Source organism: Mixophyes fleayi, chromosome 4 (genome assembly GCF_038048845.1).
Source record: "Mixophyes fleayi isolate aMixFle1 chromosome 4, aMixFle1.hap1, whole genome shotgun sequence".
In the NCBI taxonomy this organism is placed as follows: domain Eukaryota; kingdom Metazoa; phylum Chordata; class Amphibia; order Anura; family Limnodynastidae; genus Mixophyes; species Mixophyes fleayi.
In genome coordinates, this window is record NC_134405.1 from 229,508,524 (window position 1) to 229,523,789 (window position 15,266).

Below are 15,266 nucleotides of genomic sequence, written 5' to 3' on the forward strand. Positions count from 1 at the left end.
CAGATCAGCGACTGGCGAGTCTGTGGAGATAGGCGAAACACCTGACTCACCAGATTTTGATGAGATTTGTTCCATTGCGACAAAAGGTCCAACTGAAACTGCCGCGCATGAAACTGAGCAAACTGGATCGCCTCGAATGACGATACCATCTTGCCCAGAAGCCTCATTGCAAAATGAATGGAAGGTCTCCTTGCCATCAACAGGGATTTCACCATCCCCTGTAAGGCTAAAACCTTGTCCTGAGGGAAAAATACCCGCCTCTGACGGGTATCGAATAGAAGACCCAGAAATACCATCTGCTGCGATGGGATCAACTTGGATTTCTTGAAGTTGATAATCCAACCGTGCAACTCCAGGGTTTGGATTGCTATCTGAATGTGTAACAGAAGCTTCTGCGAAGAGTCTGCCTTTAGAAGCAGATCGTCCAGGTAGGGGATGATTGTAATTCCCTTGGCTCTTAGCAAAGCAGCCATCACCGCCTTGATCTTGGTAAAGATTCGTGGAGCCGTGGCGAGACCGAATTGAAGAGACTGAAACTGGAAGTGCTCTGACTGAACCGCAAACCTCAGCATGGACTGATGACCCCTCCAAATTGGCACATGGAGATATGCATCCTTGATGTCTAGGGCCACCATAAATTCTCCCTGTACCATGCCGAGAATTACCGAGCGTAAAGATTCCATCTTGAAGCTGTGCACTCTTATCTGAGTGTTCAAAGCCTTCAGATTGAGAATCGGTCTGAAGGAGCCGTCGGGTTTTGTCACAAGAAAAAGATTGGAATAAAACCCCAAACCTTTTTGAGAATGAGGAACCGGAATAACCACTCCGGCCGACAGAAGGGATTGAATCGCTTCTGTTAAAGCCAACCTTTTCCTTGGACACGATGGAAGCCCCGTGGTGAAAAACCGTCTGGGAGGGAGACCGAGCAGATCGATCCTGTAACCCTGACTCACCACTCCCCGAATCCAGACATCGGTGGTGGAATGACACCACCGATCCCTGAACCGCAGAAGACGGGCTCCCACCACTGACGACAATGGAGGAGCAAAACTCCCGTCATGCAGACTGTTTGTCTGCTGGCCTAGCCGCTGGACGACGCGCCGACCAGGCCGGACGTCCCCGCTGCAAAGCACCTCTAGGGTTGGATGTCTGACCTCTGGAGGATTGTCCTGAGGAATACTGTCCTCTAGACCTACCTGAGGACCGAAAGGACCGAAATCTAGACATCCTCTGCTTGGGAACACTAACCGGGAGGAAAGTGCTCTTACCTCCTGATGCCTGACTGATAAAGGAATCCAGCTGAGGACCAAACAGAAAACCTCCTGAAAAGGGAATGGACTCCAGAGCCTTTTTGGACTCTACGTCCGCCTCCCAGGACTTTAACCAGAGAGTTTGACGCGCTGCCACTGCCGAAGCAGAAATGCGCGCTGCCATCGTCCCTGCTTCCATAGCAGCTTCACCTAAATAATCCGTAGCCCTCTGAATCTGTTCTACTAAAAGAATCAATTCAGAGGATGGCCTGCCAGCCAACAAACCCTCAGACAATTGTTCCGACCAGCGATCAACAGCTTTGTTAACCCAAGCTGATGCTAAAGCAGGCCTCAAGGAAGCACCCGCTGCCAAAAAAATGGACTTAAGAACGGTCTCAACCTTCCGGTCTGCACCATCCTTAAGAGTGGCCTGGTAAGGCAGAGTAATAGTAGTTACCTTTGCCAACCTCGCCACAGCAGCATCCACCTGTGGAAGCGTCCCCCATTTAGCGAGAACCTCAGGGGGAAATGGATAACATGACTGTAGTCGCTTAGTCACCTGAAACTTTTTGTCTGGAGAAGACCAAGATTTCAACAGCAACTGCTCCAATTCGGGAGAAGCCGGAAACACCACCTCCTTCTTTTTGCGTCTTTCAAAAAGAGAGGATGCCGAAACTTCAGGCACTTGGTCCTCAGGAATCTTAAGTACCTGACGCACCGCCTGAATCAACTCTTCCAGACTCTGACGATCTGCTGGGACCTCCACCAAGGAAGCAGCATCTATGTCAGAACCCAGCGGTAACTCACCCTCTTCCTGGGAACCACAATCAGAAACAGATTCATGTTCCAGAAAAGAGGCAGCCATCCGCCTCCGTTTACGTGAGGAAAGCGGTGTGGCCGACTGCATCATCCTCTCCAAGGAGGAAGAGACCGCTACCAAACCCTGTACTGAGGATGCAAGACCCTGCACCCAGGCTGGTTCTCCAGACTGCACTGGAGCAGCAACAGGCAAAACTTGAACTAAGGAAGCAGAATCAGAAGATTGAGCTGCCTGAGACTGTACCTTCTGAGCAAGCAGTTCCACTGTATGAAATAGAGACCGAGCCCAAGCAGGCTCCTCCGTGTTTGAACAGCCACCCACTGTTTACCAGGAGTAGTCTCCGTGGGCCGACAGGACACACACAGAGCCCGTGTTCCTGACTGCCCAGACGGTAATTTAACATGACATACAGCACAGGTGAAACTTAACATAGTAGCGCCAGCCTTGCCACGTGTAGATTTTTCCCTCTCAGACATGTTTAAAGATGGGACAAAACAGTACAGAAAAATGCACACAATACAGATAACAAGCAGCACACAAACTTCAAGAGAAAGTGAGCCTGCAATACAGCCAAAAGGTCCTAACTGTGTAAAGGTACAAAAGGCTAAACACACCACCCCCAACCCTTTACCTTACAGTATACAGGATAGAAAAGGGGAGAAGCAGGAGCTTTAGAAATGGCTGCCTATTCAGGTATCCACACACGAGGAGTGAAGGACTACCACGGGGGAAGTGCCGAGGAGTAAAACACACACCCCCCCTAGGGCCCAGCTCTGGACTGGATAAAATCTAAGACAGACATACAACTCAACCAATCCACAGCCTAGCAGGGCTCACTGAGACAGTGATCCTTGCCTGACCCTGTTCCCTGAGCTAAAAATAGAACTCTTATCTCTACCAATTAACCAGACTGATTTTAGGAAAAAAACAGCCAGCTCAGGGAACCAACTGCGATTTCTAATATCTCTCTCACAGCACTATGCTGAGAGAGAGTTTACTTACCTGCTGCCAACCCTCCAGACGCAGTATGTGTAGACAGCATGCTTTCTGCACCTGGAGAACAGACCCCAGCCACCACCGACTATGTCTGGCTCCACTGGAGGGTAGATAATCGGCAAAGGGGAGCAGGCAGCAAGGAGGACCCACACGGCACCTCTGCTCCCCCCCCCTCGCAGCCAGCGCACAGCCGTCCGTGCTGTGCGCTCCACAGACATCCCCCATCGCTGCCTCACACTCTCCTCGCCGGCCGCAGCCGCGGGAGAAGAGAATGAATAACTATGCAGTGGAGGGTCTGAGTGACAGCCGACTACGCGGCTCAGCGAGCCGCCGGCTGTCAGAATTCGGAGACACAGTCTCCGCTGTCATAAAAATAATAAAATAAAGAAAACTGGCTGCTAAGCAGCCCTGTGCACAGCCCGCTTCGCCGGGCACTTGAACTAGACTGGCCTCTAGCAGGAGGCGGGGTATAGAGGGAGTGGAGCCAGAGTTTTAGTTAACTAAAAGTTAAAGTGCCAGCATTCGCCTGCTCTACCCTATACCCCCAAGGTCCCGGTGTCCCCCAAGGATGTCAGAGAAATATATATATATATATACACACATACACATACAAACATACATATACACACACACGTATACAAGGCAGCAGCCCAGCCAATAGCATTATACCTATCGCAAGTTTCAATATGGATAATAATTAACTACGGAATCAAAATGCCCTCATGGTACTTTTCTATTTACTCAAAGGGCTAGATTTACTAAGCTGCGGATTTGAAAAAGTGGGGATGTTGCCTATAGCAACCAATCAGATTCTAGCTGTCATTTTGTAGAAAGTACTAAATAAATGACAGCTAGAATCTGATTGGTTGCTATAGGCAACATCCCCACATTTTCAAACCTGCAGCTTAGTAAATCTAGCCCAAAATCTTCTTTTATTTTGGCAAAAACTAGGTACAAACTAACATTCGGCTAGTTATTCTTTTCCACACACACATATATATTATATATATATTATACATATACATATATACACATACATATAGATATATATATGCTCTCATGGTACTTCTCTACTTATATACACACATTATATATATATATATATATATATATATATATATACACATACATATACACATATATATACACATCATCACCATTTATTTATATAGCGCCAATAATTCCGCATCGCTGTATAGAGAACTCACATCACTTCCTGCCCCATTGGAGCTTACAGTCTAAGTTCCCTAACACACATAAAGACAGATAGACTAGGGTCAATTTGTTAACAGCCAATTGACCTACCAGTATGTTTTTGGAGTGTGGGAGGAAACCGGAGTACCCGGAGGAAACCAACGCAAACACAGGGAGAACATACCAACTCCTCACAGATAAGGCCATGGTCAGGAAATTAACTCATGACCCAAAACACACACATATATATGTATCAAATATTTAAATTTGAAATAGCAGAAATGTATGGTCTGCCCTATCAATGAACATCAAAACAGCGATTTCAATAGATTTTGGAAGCTTCCAGTGAGTAAAAGTTTAAGTCACTGTAGAATACCAATTTGTCACTCACATAAAGAGTAAATAAAAAAATAATAACATTAGTGTTTTATTAACTCAGAATAAAATTATTAAAACTTATTTGCACAGTGGTGGATTTCAGTCAAAGCATAACAATAATCTAGGTGGAGTTACCTGAATATGCTGTGCAGAAACCTCAGGGCTGGAGAAGAATATCTGGTTAACACCCGCTGCATCAGGAGTTGCTAGATAAACCTTGCCCTGGCTGGTGTCTTGCCGAGTGAGAATCACTTTACTTGGAGAAGAGCCGTCATTGTTTGTCAAGAAGAAACGTTTGCTTGCCCCACTCTGATCAACTGTTGTTACAATTTGAATCTTCTGATCGGTCTGCTGATCTGTGACAAACTGAAAACATACAAGTATAATTTTAACTGTTAGTGACAATTTGCGCAAAATCAAGCATTACAAGTGTGTTAGTTTTTCTTTTCCTTTAATAAACAAGAGCAGCTCTTGATATAAAAAGATTACATGCTGTTGCTATGTAGTAGAATGAACACACCCAACATCATGAAACATTACAACACATGTGAACAGTGTATGTGCTCAAGGTCTCCTAAAGAATAACCTCTACTAGTAGCTATTATACAGGTAACTGACAAAATATAGATAGCAATTAAGTACATAGGGGATGGAAAGAAAGTACATGAAAAGGTTTTTCCATTCAAATATGGTTCCCAAGTTAATAAAGTGGAAGGCATCTAACCATGTATAACAATACTGGTTAAGCCAGTTACACAATATTTTGCCTGACATGACTGGAGGAAGTGATGGCTGGTTACTAACAATGCATTTTAGTGCATATTTGCAGAAAAACATTGCAACCAATCAGCAAATATATTTTAACTGTCTAGTGTCAGTTAAAAAACTGAAATTTAGTGTAACAATGTACCTAAATGCAATGTTAGTAAATAATCCTCACTGTCTTTGAAAGGGGGTGATTGTCCGGGAATGTTTAGCAGCTGTTAAGGTGATATCACAGAAGTAATCAACAAATGGAATCTATTAAAGAATCCTTCCATAACAGACCCTTACAGACTCTATACCAAGCTGCTACTGGTAGCTCATTGTCCTATTAAGATAAGCGTATCCCTTAACGCACCTGTATACGTTGAGGTATGGAAACACTGGATTCTGATGGAATAAGTTGTATCCTTTGGGTGCTTCCATCCATCAATGCTGTATGTGTTACTTCTGTCTGTGTGCGAGAAAGCTAAAAATACACCAAAGCATGATTTACTTTTATTAGATTAAGATCATATTCAAAACACTACTACCATAAAGTGCACAATACATTTATAATGGCAATGCAGTGCCTTTTACAAAATTAAGATTGTGGCGTTAGTGGCCATTTTACTATTTTTATGTATTTATGTAATTTACAGTGTAAAACCTTTAAGGGTTGTATAAAATAATTTGCACTCATTAACATGGCCTGCCGCCTATTTATATAATACACCCTGCATAAGGCTACATACAGTATACTCACTGGCAATCAAATTCTGATGAGATTCTACCGCAAGGTATAAACTGAGACAATACACAATTGCATTTTATGTGCATTTAATTTGGGTTATGTAGCATTGAATTAATTTTTTTCATTGCCTCAGACACATGACAATGTAGGTAAAAACATCACTTATGTCAGCAACTGAGAGTACATTACAGCTAAATAATTGAAGGTCATTTTTTTTTTCTTTAAATGATAATTTTTTTCTACATCATAAAATGGTAACTATACCTCTTATGTGTCAGGGACATACCGGTCAAGTAGTTGCTTAAGTAAAGTTGGCCTTGCAATGCTCAAAGCTTGTATAACAAGCAATAAGCAGTCGTAGCCTTAAGAATCTAAATCAGAAAAAATACTAGAAAAATGTTTTAAGGGATTTTTTTTTTTTGGGCAATGTTAAGTTATTTTCAAAATCGTTAGGTATGAATGCAACCATATGACAATATACCAAAATATCTATGGAATTTTTTTTTATTCTTGGAATGAATACACCATCCACAATTATCAGAGTAGCGTGGGTTAGAGATAAAAGAAACGATTCAGCTGAAGTGGAAATTGTTAAATTTCTGAAGAATATGATTTTTTTTTCGCTATTCAGGCCTGAATCAGATAAAAGAAGCCAACAGTCACATGACCAAAGCCCTATAAAAGAACCATGCTGTCAGTTTCCCACTCATTCTTCCACTTCTGTGGAAGAATGACTTTATCCTTAGAGTAAGAAAATTGCCTCTCGCAAACACCTTAATATTTACTTAATAAAACACTGAAGTAGGTGAGATTATTGGAAGATTCTTTATCATTATAAAGCCAGAACATTTTCTATTTAGCAAGTCTTCGAAACATAGTAACATTGCAATATATGTTAATTTATGTCAATAGCTATATAGCTAAAGGAAACAAATTAACATCAATCCCTTCAAATGCAATATTTACAAATGCATAAACTCTCCCTAGCTCACATTCATCCCACCAGAAAGCAAGATGGCTCTGGGAAGGAAAAACCTAGCTGAAGTTGCACTTCCACCCGACGAATCCATTTGCAAATACATGAATATCATGATTGAATTTGGTGAATTGGTCACAAATCGAATTTTGAAAGATCTGATCCACAATGCTCCAACGCTCACAGCTCAAATGAAGGCTGCAGTCAGATGGTAGGACACACCACTTCAACAATCTCCATTCTCAGCCATTTATATTCAAACTAAAGGCTGTGATTTCCTCCTATACCACCGCAGTTTTGCTAGTCAATGGAATTAGATTTATTTTCAAAATTAATGTGCAATTAAAATGTAAGTCATTGATAATAATACGTGTAATACTAAGCTGATTAAAGTACCTCAACTAAATGAAGGGTTTACACTTAATCAAATATGTCAATCACGAAATTTCCCCTCCCCCCCCCCCCCGCCCCGCTACAGCAGGCTGCCATGTTAGGAGGAAGGTTTACTTATTCATTCTTAAAATTTACTTCACATGCCTCACACACATCATTTGAATCAGTAATTAAAGGATAACTCCATCTAAAACTAAAAACTATGCTTGTGTAAACTACAAAGAATTAACATAAAAACATTCTCACTGGATCCAAATGATGGATCATTCGGTCTCACTGGGTGGAGTGCGGCACTGGACCATAGGACAAATCAGGGACCCTGGCAGATCCAGCAAATAGAGCATAGGAGGTGAAATTGATATATCTATACATACAGGTAGTAGACAAAAAAATGTAAACAATATAAAAGTCACTTAATAGAGTGTTGGGCCACTGCATGTGGTGTGTATGCGGCATTGCTTTTAGTCTTCCAGTGTCTGGAAATGTGCAGGAGTGATGCCACGCCATTCCTCCACAAGGAAGTCACTGAAATGATACCTGGTTGATGGTGGTGGAAAATGCTGTCATTCCACAATATACCATAAATGCTTGATTAAGTTCACTAGCTGGTGATTAAGGCCATGATATATGGATAACATCAGTGTCATCAAACCCAGTGGGAAAATTGTAATCATGGAAGATATCTCTCACATCAGGAAAGAAATGCTGCAATATGGGGTGAACATAATCACTCAACATTCAGTGGTGATTAGCACTGACATTTCTTATAAGGGTATGATTGTAATACAAACAATGATAACAAAATGCATTTCACAATATTATGGAACCACCCGAACCTTTCCCTGCTGGAAACAAGCTCTCAGGGCTGTACATTCCTTAAGGTTGGTGGCACCTGTGCACACATCCATTTGTTTAAATCAATGTGAAGGAGAGGATTCATCTGACCAAATCACCGCCCTCCATTGCTCGGTAGTCCATGCTGTGCTTCTTGTGCCACTGAACTCTCAAACGTGAATTTCCAGATGTGATGATCAAATTATGCCCTGCAGTGTAACTATGATCTTCTTCTCTATCTCATTGGATAGTTTTTGATAAAACTGGCTGCTCGCATCACAGCTTAAAATTTGCAGTGAATTGATCTACTTGGCTGTTTTGCCGTACACTTTGAAGAAAAACATGGATATAAGGATCCTAGAATATGTACTTCTGCATATTGTTGCCTCTTGCTGATGTTTTTCCATTGAGTAATTTGCTTACTTAATTAATCTGTGCTTTAATATGCTTGGTGTCTCTCATTTACCCGGTGTTTCCTTTTGTTTGTCCACTACCTGTATATTTTTGCAAATTATCTTTCCATCCCAATTATACAGATACATTAGAGATAATTGTTTTAAGTTGATGGTGTAGCACTGGGATATTGTTATTTTTATGGCAAGTAAGTATCATCTTCATTTTTATGTAACTTTTTGTACTCCACCCACAATTAATTTTTCATTTTGAGTGGAGTTCTTCTTTACATAATTCAGTTATGCTTTCTCACTTATTGGAAATATAAAAAAGTCTGAAAAGAAAGAAGACAATCACAAAAGTAATATGTTATACCTCTCCCATCTGCTGTTCAATAATTTGATGGGCTATTTCTTCTATAGAAGCCATGGCCTGTCTTCACAATACCACAGTGTCTTTAGGAAATCCAGTTTCGTACTAATAGCAGCCTATCACAACAAATACACAAACAGATATAAAATATCAAATTTGACTGGTAAATTCTAAGTCATGCAGACAATGGAAACTATACGATTACATTTCTACACAGATATAAAATAATACTCTGGACCCATACATTTTAGAGGGAATATGTAAGTATTAATTTTGCCTTTGGGTCTTATTATTAGACTATGCAGATAAATGATTTGCAGTCTAAGAAAAAAAGATGTCCATTTTACATTATATTATTATTATTATTATTAATATCATTTATTTGTTGGGCGCCACAGGGTTTTCGCAGCGCCTTACATAATACGAACAGTAGACCATACAGGGTAAACATCACAGAACAATAAACACTAAGTACCAATGCTTCGGAAACTCGGGGCAGACATATGGAGTGAGGGCGGAGCAGAAGAGTCGGTATGAAGACAGGAGGGGAGAGGGGCCCTGCTCATACGAGCTTACATCCTAAGGGAGGGAGGACAAAACAGGCACGAAGGGAGGCAGTGATGCAATGGAGAAAAGGGGACCAGGGGAGAGGAGGGAGAACAAGCAGAGTGGATGAGGGGTTAAGTGGATGGTTGGTAGGCTTTCAGGAACAGGTGAGTTTTGAGTGCCCGTTTGAAGGAGCACAGATTGGGAGCGAGACGGATGGAGCGAGGGAGGTCATTCCAGTGCAGGGGGGCAGCTCGGGAAAAGTCTTGGACTCGGTAGTGGGAAGAGGTAATGAGAGTGGAGGAGAGGCGACGGTCGTTTGCTGAGCACAGGGAGCGAGCGGGAGTATGAATGGTAAGGAGGTTAGAGATTGCATACATTTTATTACTTCAAATGTATGCAAGTTGGCTTTTGTGGAATTTTTGCATGTCCCCAGCTATATAAAGCCCATAGATTTCATTACCAAAATATAGGCTTTAACGACTTACAGTGTTTTTATTGGTGTTATAAGTGGTACCCCCACCCCCTATTTAAATTATTTACCTCCAGAGTTTTTCTGACATAAGTTCCCATTCCTTCAGACCAATATTATGGTGGATGTCTCACAGCTTTAATATATGGCAAGACATCACAGGGTGTTCTTTTAACCTTAATGGACGACTGCAGCAGGCAACAAACTACTCAGAGAGAGGGGGACTTGTGTTAAATGTATATGAAGAAGTATCTTATGCAACACATGCCTTGAAAGTACTAGTACTCTAGTGCTCTATTGACATCCCACCGGTTCTTGGCCTGCAGCCTGAGGCATCTGCTCTTTAATAAAATATAAGCACACAAGCCAATGGGTACTGTGAGTAAACTACACCTCACAAAATGATCCAGATGAAAACACAATGGTTAAATAAAGGATGTTTGGATGCAGCGCTGACGTTGGTTGCCGTAGAGTGCAATGTTCCCTATACAGGGCCGGTGCTAGGGTCTGCTCCGTCTCCTCCCCTCCACTCACTGACACTAGTAAGTGGAGCAGAGGAGACGGAGCAGAGAGGCGGCGGTGGTGACAAAATAGCCTCTTCCCCCCTCTCTGTGTATCTGAATGCCGTGCGGCGGCCGTGACAGGTATGGTCAGCGGTCGCCGCACAGTTTTAAAGTCATTTAGTATTCTGTGGCGCCCTCCAGAGCCCGGCGCCCTAGGCAAGTGCCTAACCTTGCCTAATGGGAGCGCCGGGCCTGTCCCTATAGCTTTTCCGTTTTGATCAAACATGGATTGCCTGAGATCAACGCACTGTGAGCAAATGAGCATACATTAACAAAGCTTAAATAGAAGGTGCCCACCCTTTGTAAGAGTCAGAACAGCATGGTAGGCCCATTAAATCTAGTTGGCACAGTGGTTAGTTATGCTGCCTCACAGTACTGGGGGCATGTGTTCGATTCCTCTATCTGTGTGGAGATTGTATGTTCTATCAGTATTCACACGGGTTTCCTCCTATAGTCCAAAAAAATACACTGGTAAATGAACTGGCTTTGGACTAAACTGACGTGTAGAATACAGTCTGATGTAAATGATTAAACATTCCCTGTAACACACTGTGTAATATCTTGGCACTGTATAAAGGTTAATAAATAATAAAACATAGCAGATTGGTCACCACTGATATATAATTGTGTTGTCTGGTCTGGTGTTCTTGGCATGTGGTGAAAAGCTGCAACCATATAACCAGCACTGTCTTTCTGACATGTAAGTTTTGCATGGATTACTTACATTGTTTTCTGTTTAAGTCTTTTTTTTTTATAGTTGTGGCTATTTGACAAGGTCTATTTTGTGCAGACTGCCATGCTACTTATACCCCATTCATACTGCACCAAAACCCCGGGTTTTTGCAGAGGCACGCTGAAAAACCCGGGTCTTGGTGCAGTATGAATAGTCCAACCACAAAATCCCGGGACTTAGACCCGGGATTTTGCGAGGGGTAATTCCTGTGTTGGACCCCGCTAGCCTGCAGTATGAATGGTGCAACCCGTGTAATTCCCAGGTCTCACCATTCATACTGTAAAAAAAAAAAAAATTGTGAGGTAAAAAAAAAAGATTTTAATTAATAAAAAATACATAAGAAATGTTTACTTAACTTATTTTCAGCCAGCGGTGTCTCCGGTGCGTTGCCGGCTGTCAGGGGGACCTCTGGGTACTAAAATTACGTAATTTCTAATGGACTAGAAATGACGTCATTTTAGTACCCAGAGGTCCCCCTGAAAGCCGGCAACGCACCGGAGACACCGCTGGCTGAAAATAAGTTAAGTAAACATTTGTTATGTATTTTTTTTTAATTAAAATCTTTTTTAACACTTTTTTTTTTCTAAAACCCGGGTCGGGCAGGTGCAGTATGAACCCGCCCGACCCGGGAATCTTCTTATCTATACTGCCCTGTGCCCCGGCAATATCCCGGGTTAACAACCCGGGATATTGCCAGGGCGAAAGTATGAAAGTGGTACTACTTGTTGTATCTGATCTGTTTACTATTAACATAATAAGGGAAGGACTATGTGGAGCTCGGGAACATGCACACCTTCACAAGGAACCTCTGAAGAGATAGAATACATTTTCCTTTACTACCGTTGCACTGCTAGGCACTGCTTTAACCTAACTAGTTGCAGTGTTATTTACTTACTGCTAACGATTTGTTAGTGTTCCATCCATTTAGTGGTTTTATTACATTAATAGTAGCAGTAGGTCTCTGACCCTGCATAATCTGCAATAGCAATCTTTGCCTTAATGTCAGGCCTATACAGATTTGTGCACAGCGTCAGTTGTAGCTGTAGAAAAAAGCCATAATGTGATCACATCTAATGTTTTTGATAACTTTAGCTTCTTTTCTACATTCCTTTCTTTTATGGAGAATTGCTGATCAACATCTGGTTTAGTGGGCTTTTTCATGTGAAAAAGTGACAGTCATTCACAGTAGTTCCCACTAACAGCCCATTAACTGTCTTCATTGGACAGCTTTCTGACAAGCTGTCAAACAGGCAGTACAATTCTCAATGCAGAGATGTAAACCTTGGTACAATGTAGCTACAAAGGACTGCAACTGTGGAGTTCCAGGCTTCGCTTAGAAAAGAGTTTTAACATCTAAACATTACAATTCTGTTAGCTATCATAACCACTGGTTCTTTTAAATAAATGTAAACAAGTCTGACACAAGAAATTATTCTTTTTAGTGTCACCATACCCAGTGACGCAGGTAACGGCATAGGAGCCTATGGTGAGCTTCAATCGCTACTAATAAACTCAAACATGTCTGTCGTGTGTTTTTACTAGTTTTTTCACAAGCATTTTAAAAGCCATATCAAGCCAGTGGCCATGAGGTCTTAAGTAGGTAGAGTAGAATCTATTATCCACAAATATATTTAATACGACATTTTCAAGAAATGACAAAAAAAAATTATAGCTTCAAACATTATCTACTTTAAGAGGGCTTGCCGCATAAGGACAACAACCCTTCCTTAGTTACTGCTCTCAAACAGAGACTAATCCTAGATCCCACCCCACCCCCCCCCTTTTTCTATATTCCTGGAAAATTAAAATAAACAAGTGTGCCTGGAAGAAAAAGTTGTCCTAAGGTAGAGTTCCTATTTAAACTGAAAGCAATTATTGTTGTCCTATTATATTTATAAAGCACCAGTATATTACACTGCACATCTAGGGGCTCATGGTATAAGTACACAACATACAATGACATGAAACAGAAGGTAAAGATTAACCAATATATAAAGTGGAGGAATAATAATTGTAGCTGGAGGTGAGGAAAGTGTGTACAAGACAGAAGCATCATCAGCCATCATCACCATTTATTTATATAGCGCCACTGATTCCGCAGCGCTGTACAGAGAACTCATTCACGTCAGTCCCTGCCTCATTGGAGCTTACAGTCTAAATTCCCTAACATACACACACACACACAAACTAGGGTCAATTTTGATAGCAGCCAATTAACCTACCAGTATGTTTTTGGAGTGTGGGAGGAAACCGGAGCACCCGGAGGAAACCCACGGAAACACGGGGAGAACATACAAACTCCTCATGAGTTCATGAGTTTATGAATTGAACTCATGACCCCAGCGCTGAGAGGCAGAAGTGCTATCCACTTAGCCACCGTGCAGCCACCAATATTACAGCAGCCATTGGTGACTGGCATCATCAACATTTATTTATATTGCGCTACTAATTCCGCAGCACTGTACAGAAAACTCACTCACATCAGAGCCTGCCTCATTGGGGTTTAAATTAAATTCCCTAACACAGAGACTAGTGTCAATTTGTTAGCAGCCAATTAACCTATCAGTATGTTTTATGGAGTGTGGGAGGAAACCCACGCAAACACAGGGAGAACATACAAACTCCTCACAGATAAGGCCATAATCAGGAATTGAACTCATAACCCCAGTGCTGTAAGAGAGAAGTGCTAACCACTTAGCCACCATGCAGCATCCAGTGAAATGAAGCTGGAGACATGTCTATGTTGATGGTATAACATTACAAGCCATGACTGATGCTGCATTATAACTGCCTATTGCAGTGACTAGAAGTATTCCGTTTATCCTTTGGCACAGTATTGCAATAAAGTCAACAGGATATTCTCAGACTTGTTACCAATGCCTACGAAGGAGTGACTGCAAATATACAACACAACTGCTTTTATTATATCGTCAAAGCCAGCATCAAAGGCAAACAACTACCAAACGAAAGTAGTAAACTATTATATGGCTCCGAGTAACTGCATAAATGTGTTATATCTCAATTTCCTGGGGCAGTAGTATCTCAGTATATGCCATAGTGATTACAAGTAGTTTAAAGCACAATTCCCATAGTCTGCTTACTGAACTTGGTTAAGGTGTCATTTTAACGACGCATAAAGCCTAAATAACCGCAACACGCATAGAATCAGAGGCGCTGTATTGTGCAGGTGATGTGTAATAAATAACAGGGCCCAGGCGGCAGAGTACGGAGCCGCGCGCCTCACAGCTCAGCCAGGCGCGCTCACAGGGGGAGGGTGGACGGCGCGCGAGCATAGAGGCGCGAGGGGGGAGGAAGCAGCGTGTCCGGGAAGCTGTTCCTGTCGGGTGGAGGTCAGAGGTCATAGTCAGAGGGTTAAAGCGTCACACGGTCACGACGTCTGGGACGTGCCTATAGACAGCGATACACGCGAAGAAGACCTGGAGACTTCGCGGTTCTCTAAGCGTCACCGGAACACACTGTAGCTCAGTCTCCTCCTCCTTTGTGGGTTTCTCCAACGCTCGGGTCTCTGCTTACCTGCGTCCGGGAAAACTTGCCGCCGCACGGTTTTCAGGTAACATAAACTCCGTTATGCGCCGCACACGGTTCCCGGCGGGTCAGAGTTCGTGACCCTCCCTCAGCTCCACCGAATGCGCGGCTCCTCCCCGTGACCGATGCGTTGCTGGAGCCGTAATTACGTCACCGGGCGCCTTGTGCGGGATGACGCACGCAGGACAGAGCTGGGTAGAGGACAGGAGTGGTGTCCCCACTGACGCAGTGTATGTGTACCTCGGCGCTCTGCTGCTTGTAGCAGGGTAGCCAGGGCTGGCGGATTACATGTGGAGAATGTTTCC

At 42.6% G+C, this 15,266-nt stretch overlaps 1 protein-coding gene across 2 annotated transcripts in view; it reads right to left on the minus strand.

Annotated features, from left to right (window-relative positions):
* NR2C1 (nuclear receptor subfamily 2 group C member 1) overlaps window positions 1-15,266 on the minus strand; it is a 32,567-nt gene extending 17,301 nt beyond the window's left edge. Inside the window, exons 1-4 of one of the 2 annotated variants that reach the window (XM_075209410.1) lie at window positions 14,950-15,266; window positions 9,105-9,217; window positions 5,759-5,869; window positions 4,774-5,004 (exon numbers count right to left, since the gene is read on the minus strand). In XM_075209410.1, the coding sequence (XP_075065511.1) occupies window positions 4,774-5,004; window positions 5,759-5,869; window positions 9,105-9,158 (396 nt within the window). In that variant the 5' untranslated portion in view covers window positions 9,159-9,217; window positions 14,950-15,266. Of the gene's footprint in view, window positions 1-4,773; window positions 5,005-5,758; window positions 5,870-9,104; window positions 9,218-10,190; window positions 10,603-14,949 lie in introns of those variants that run through there. The other variant, XM_075209411.1, reaches the window with a different exon arrangement.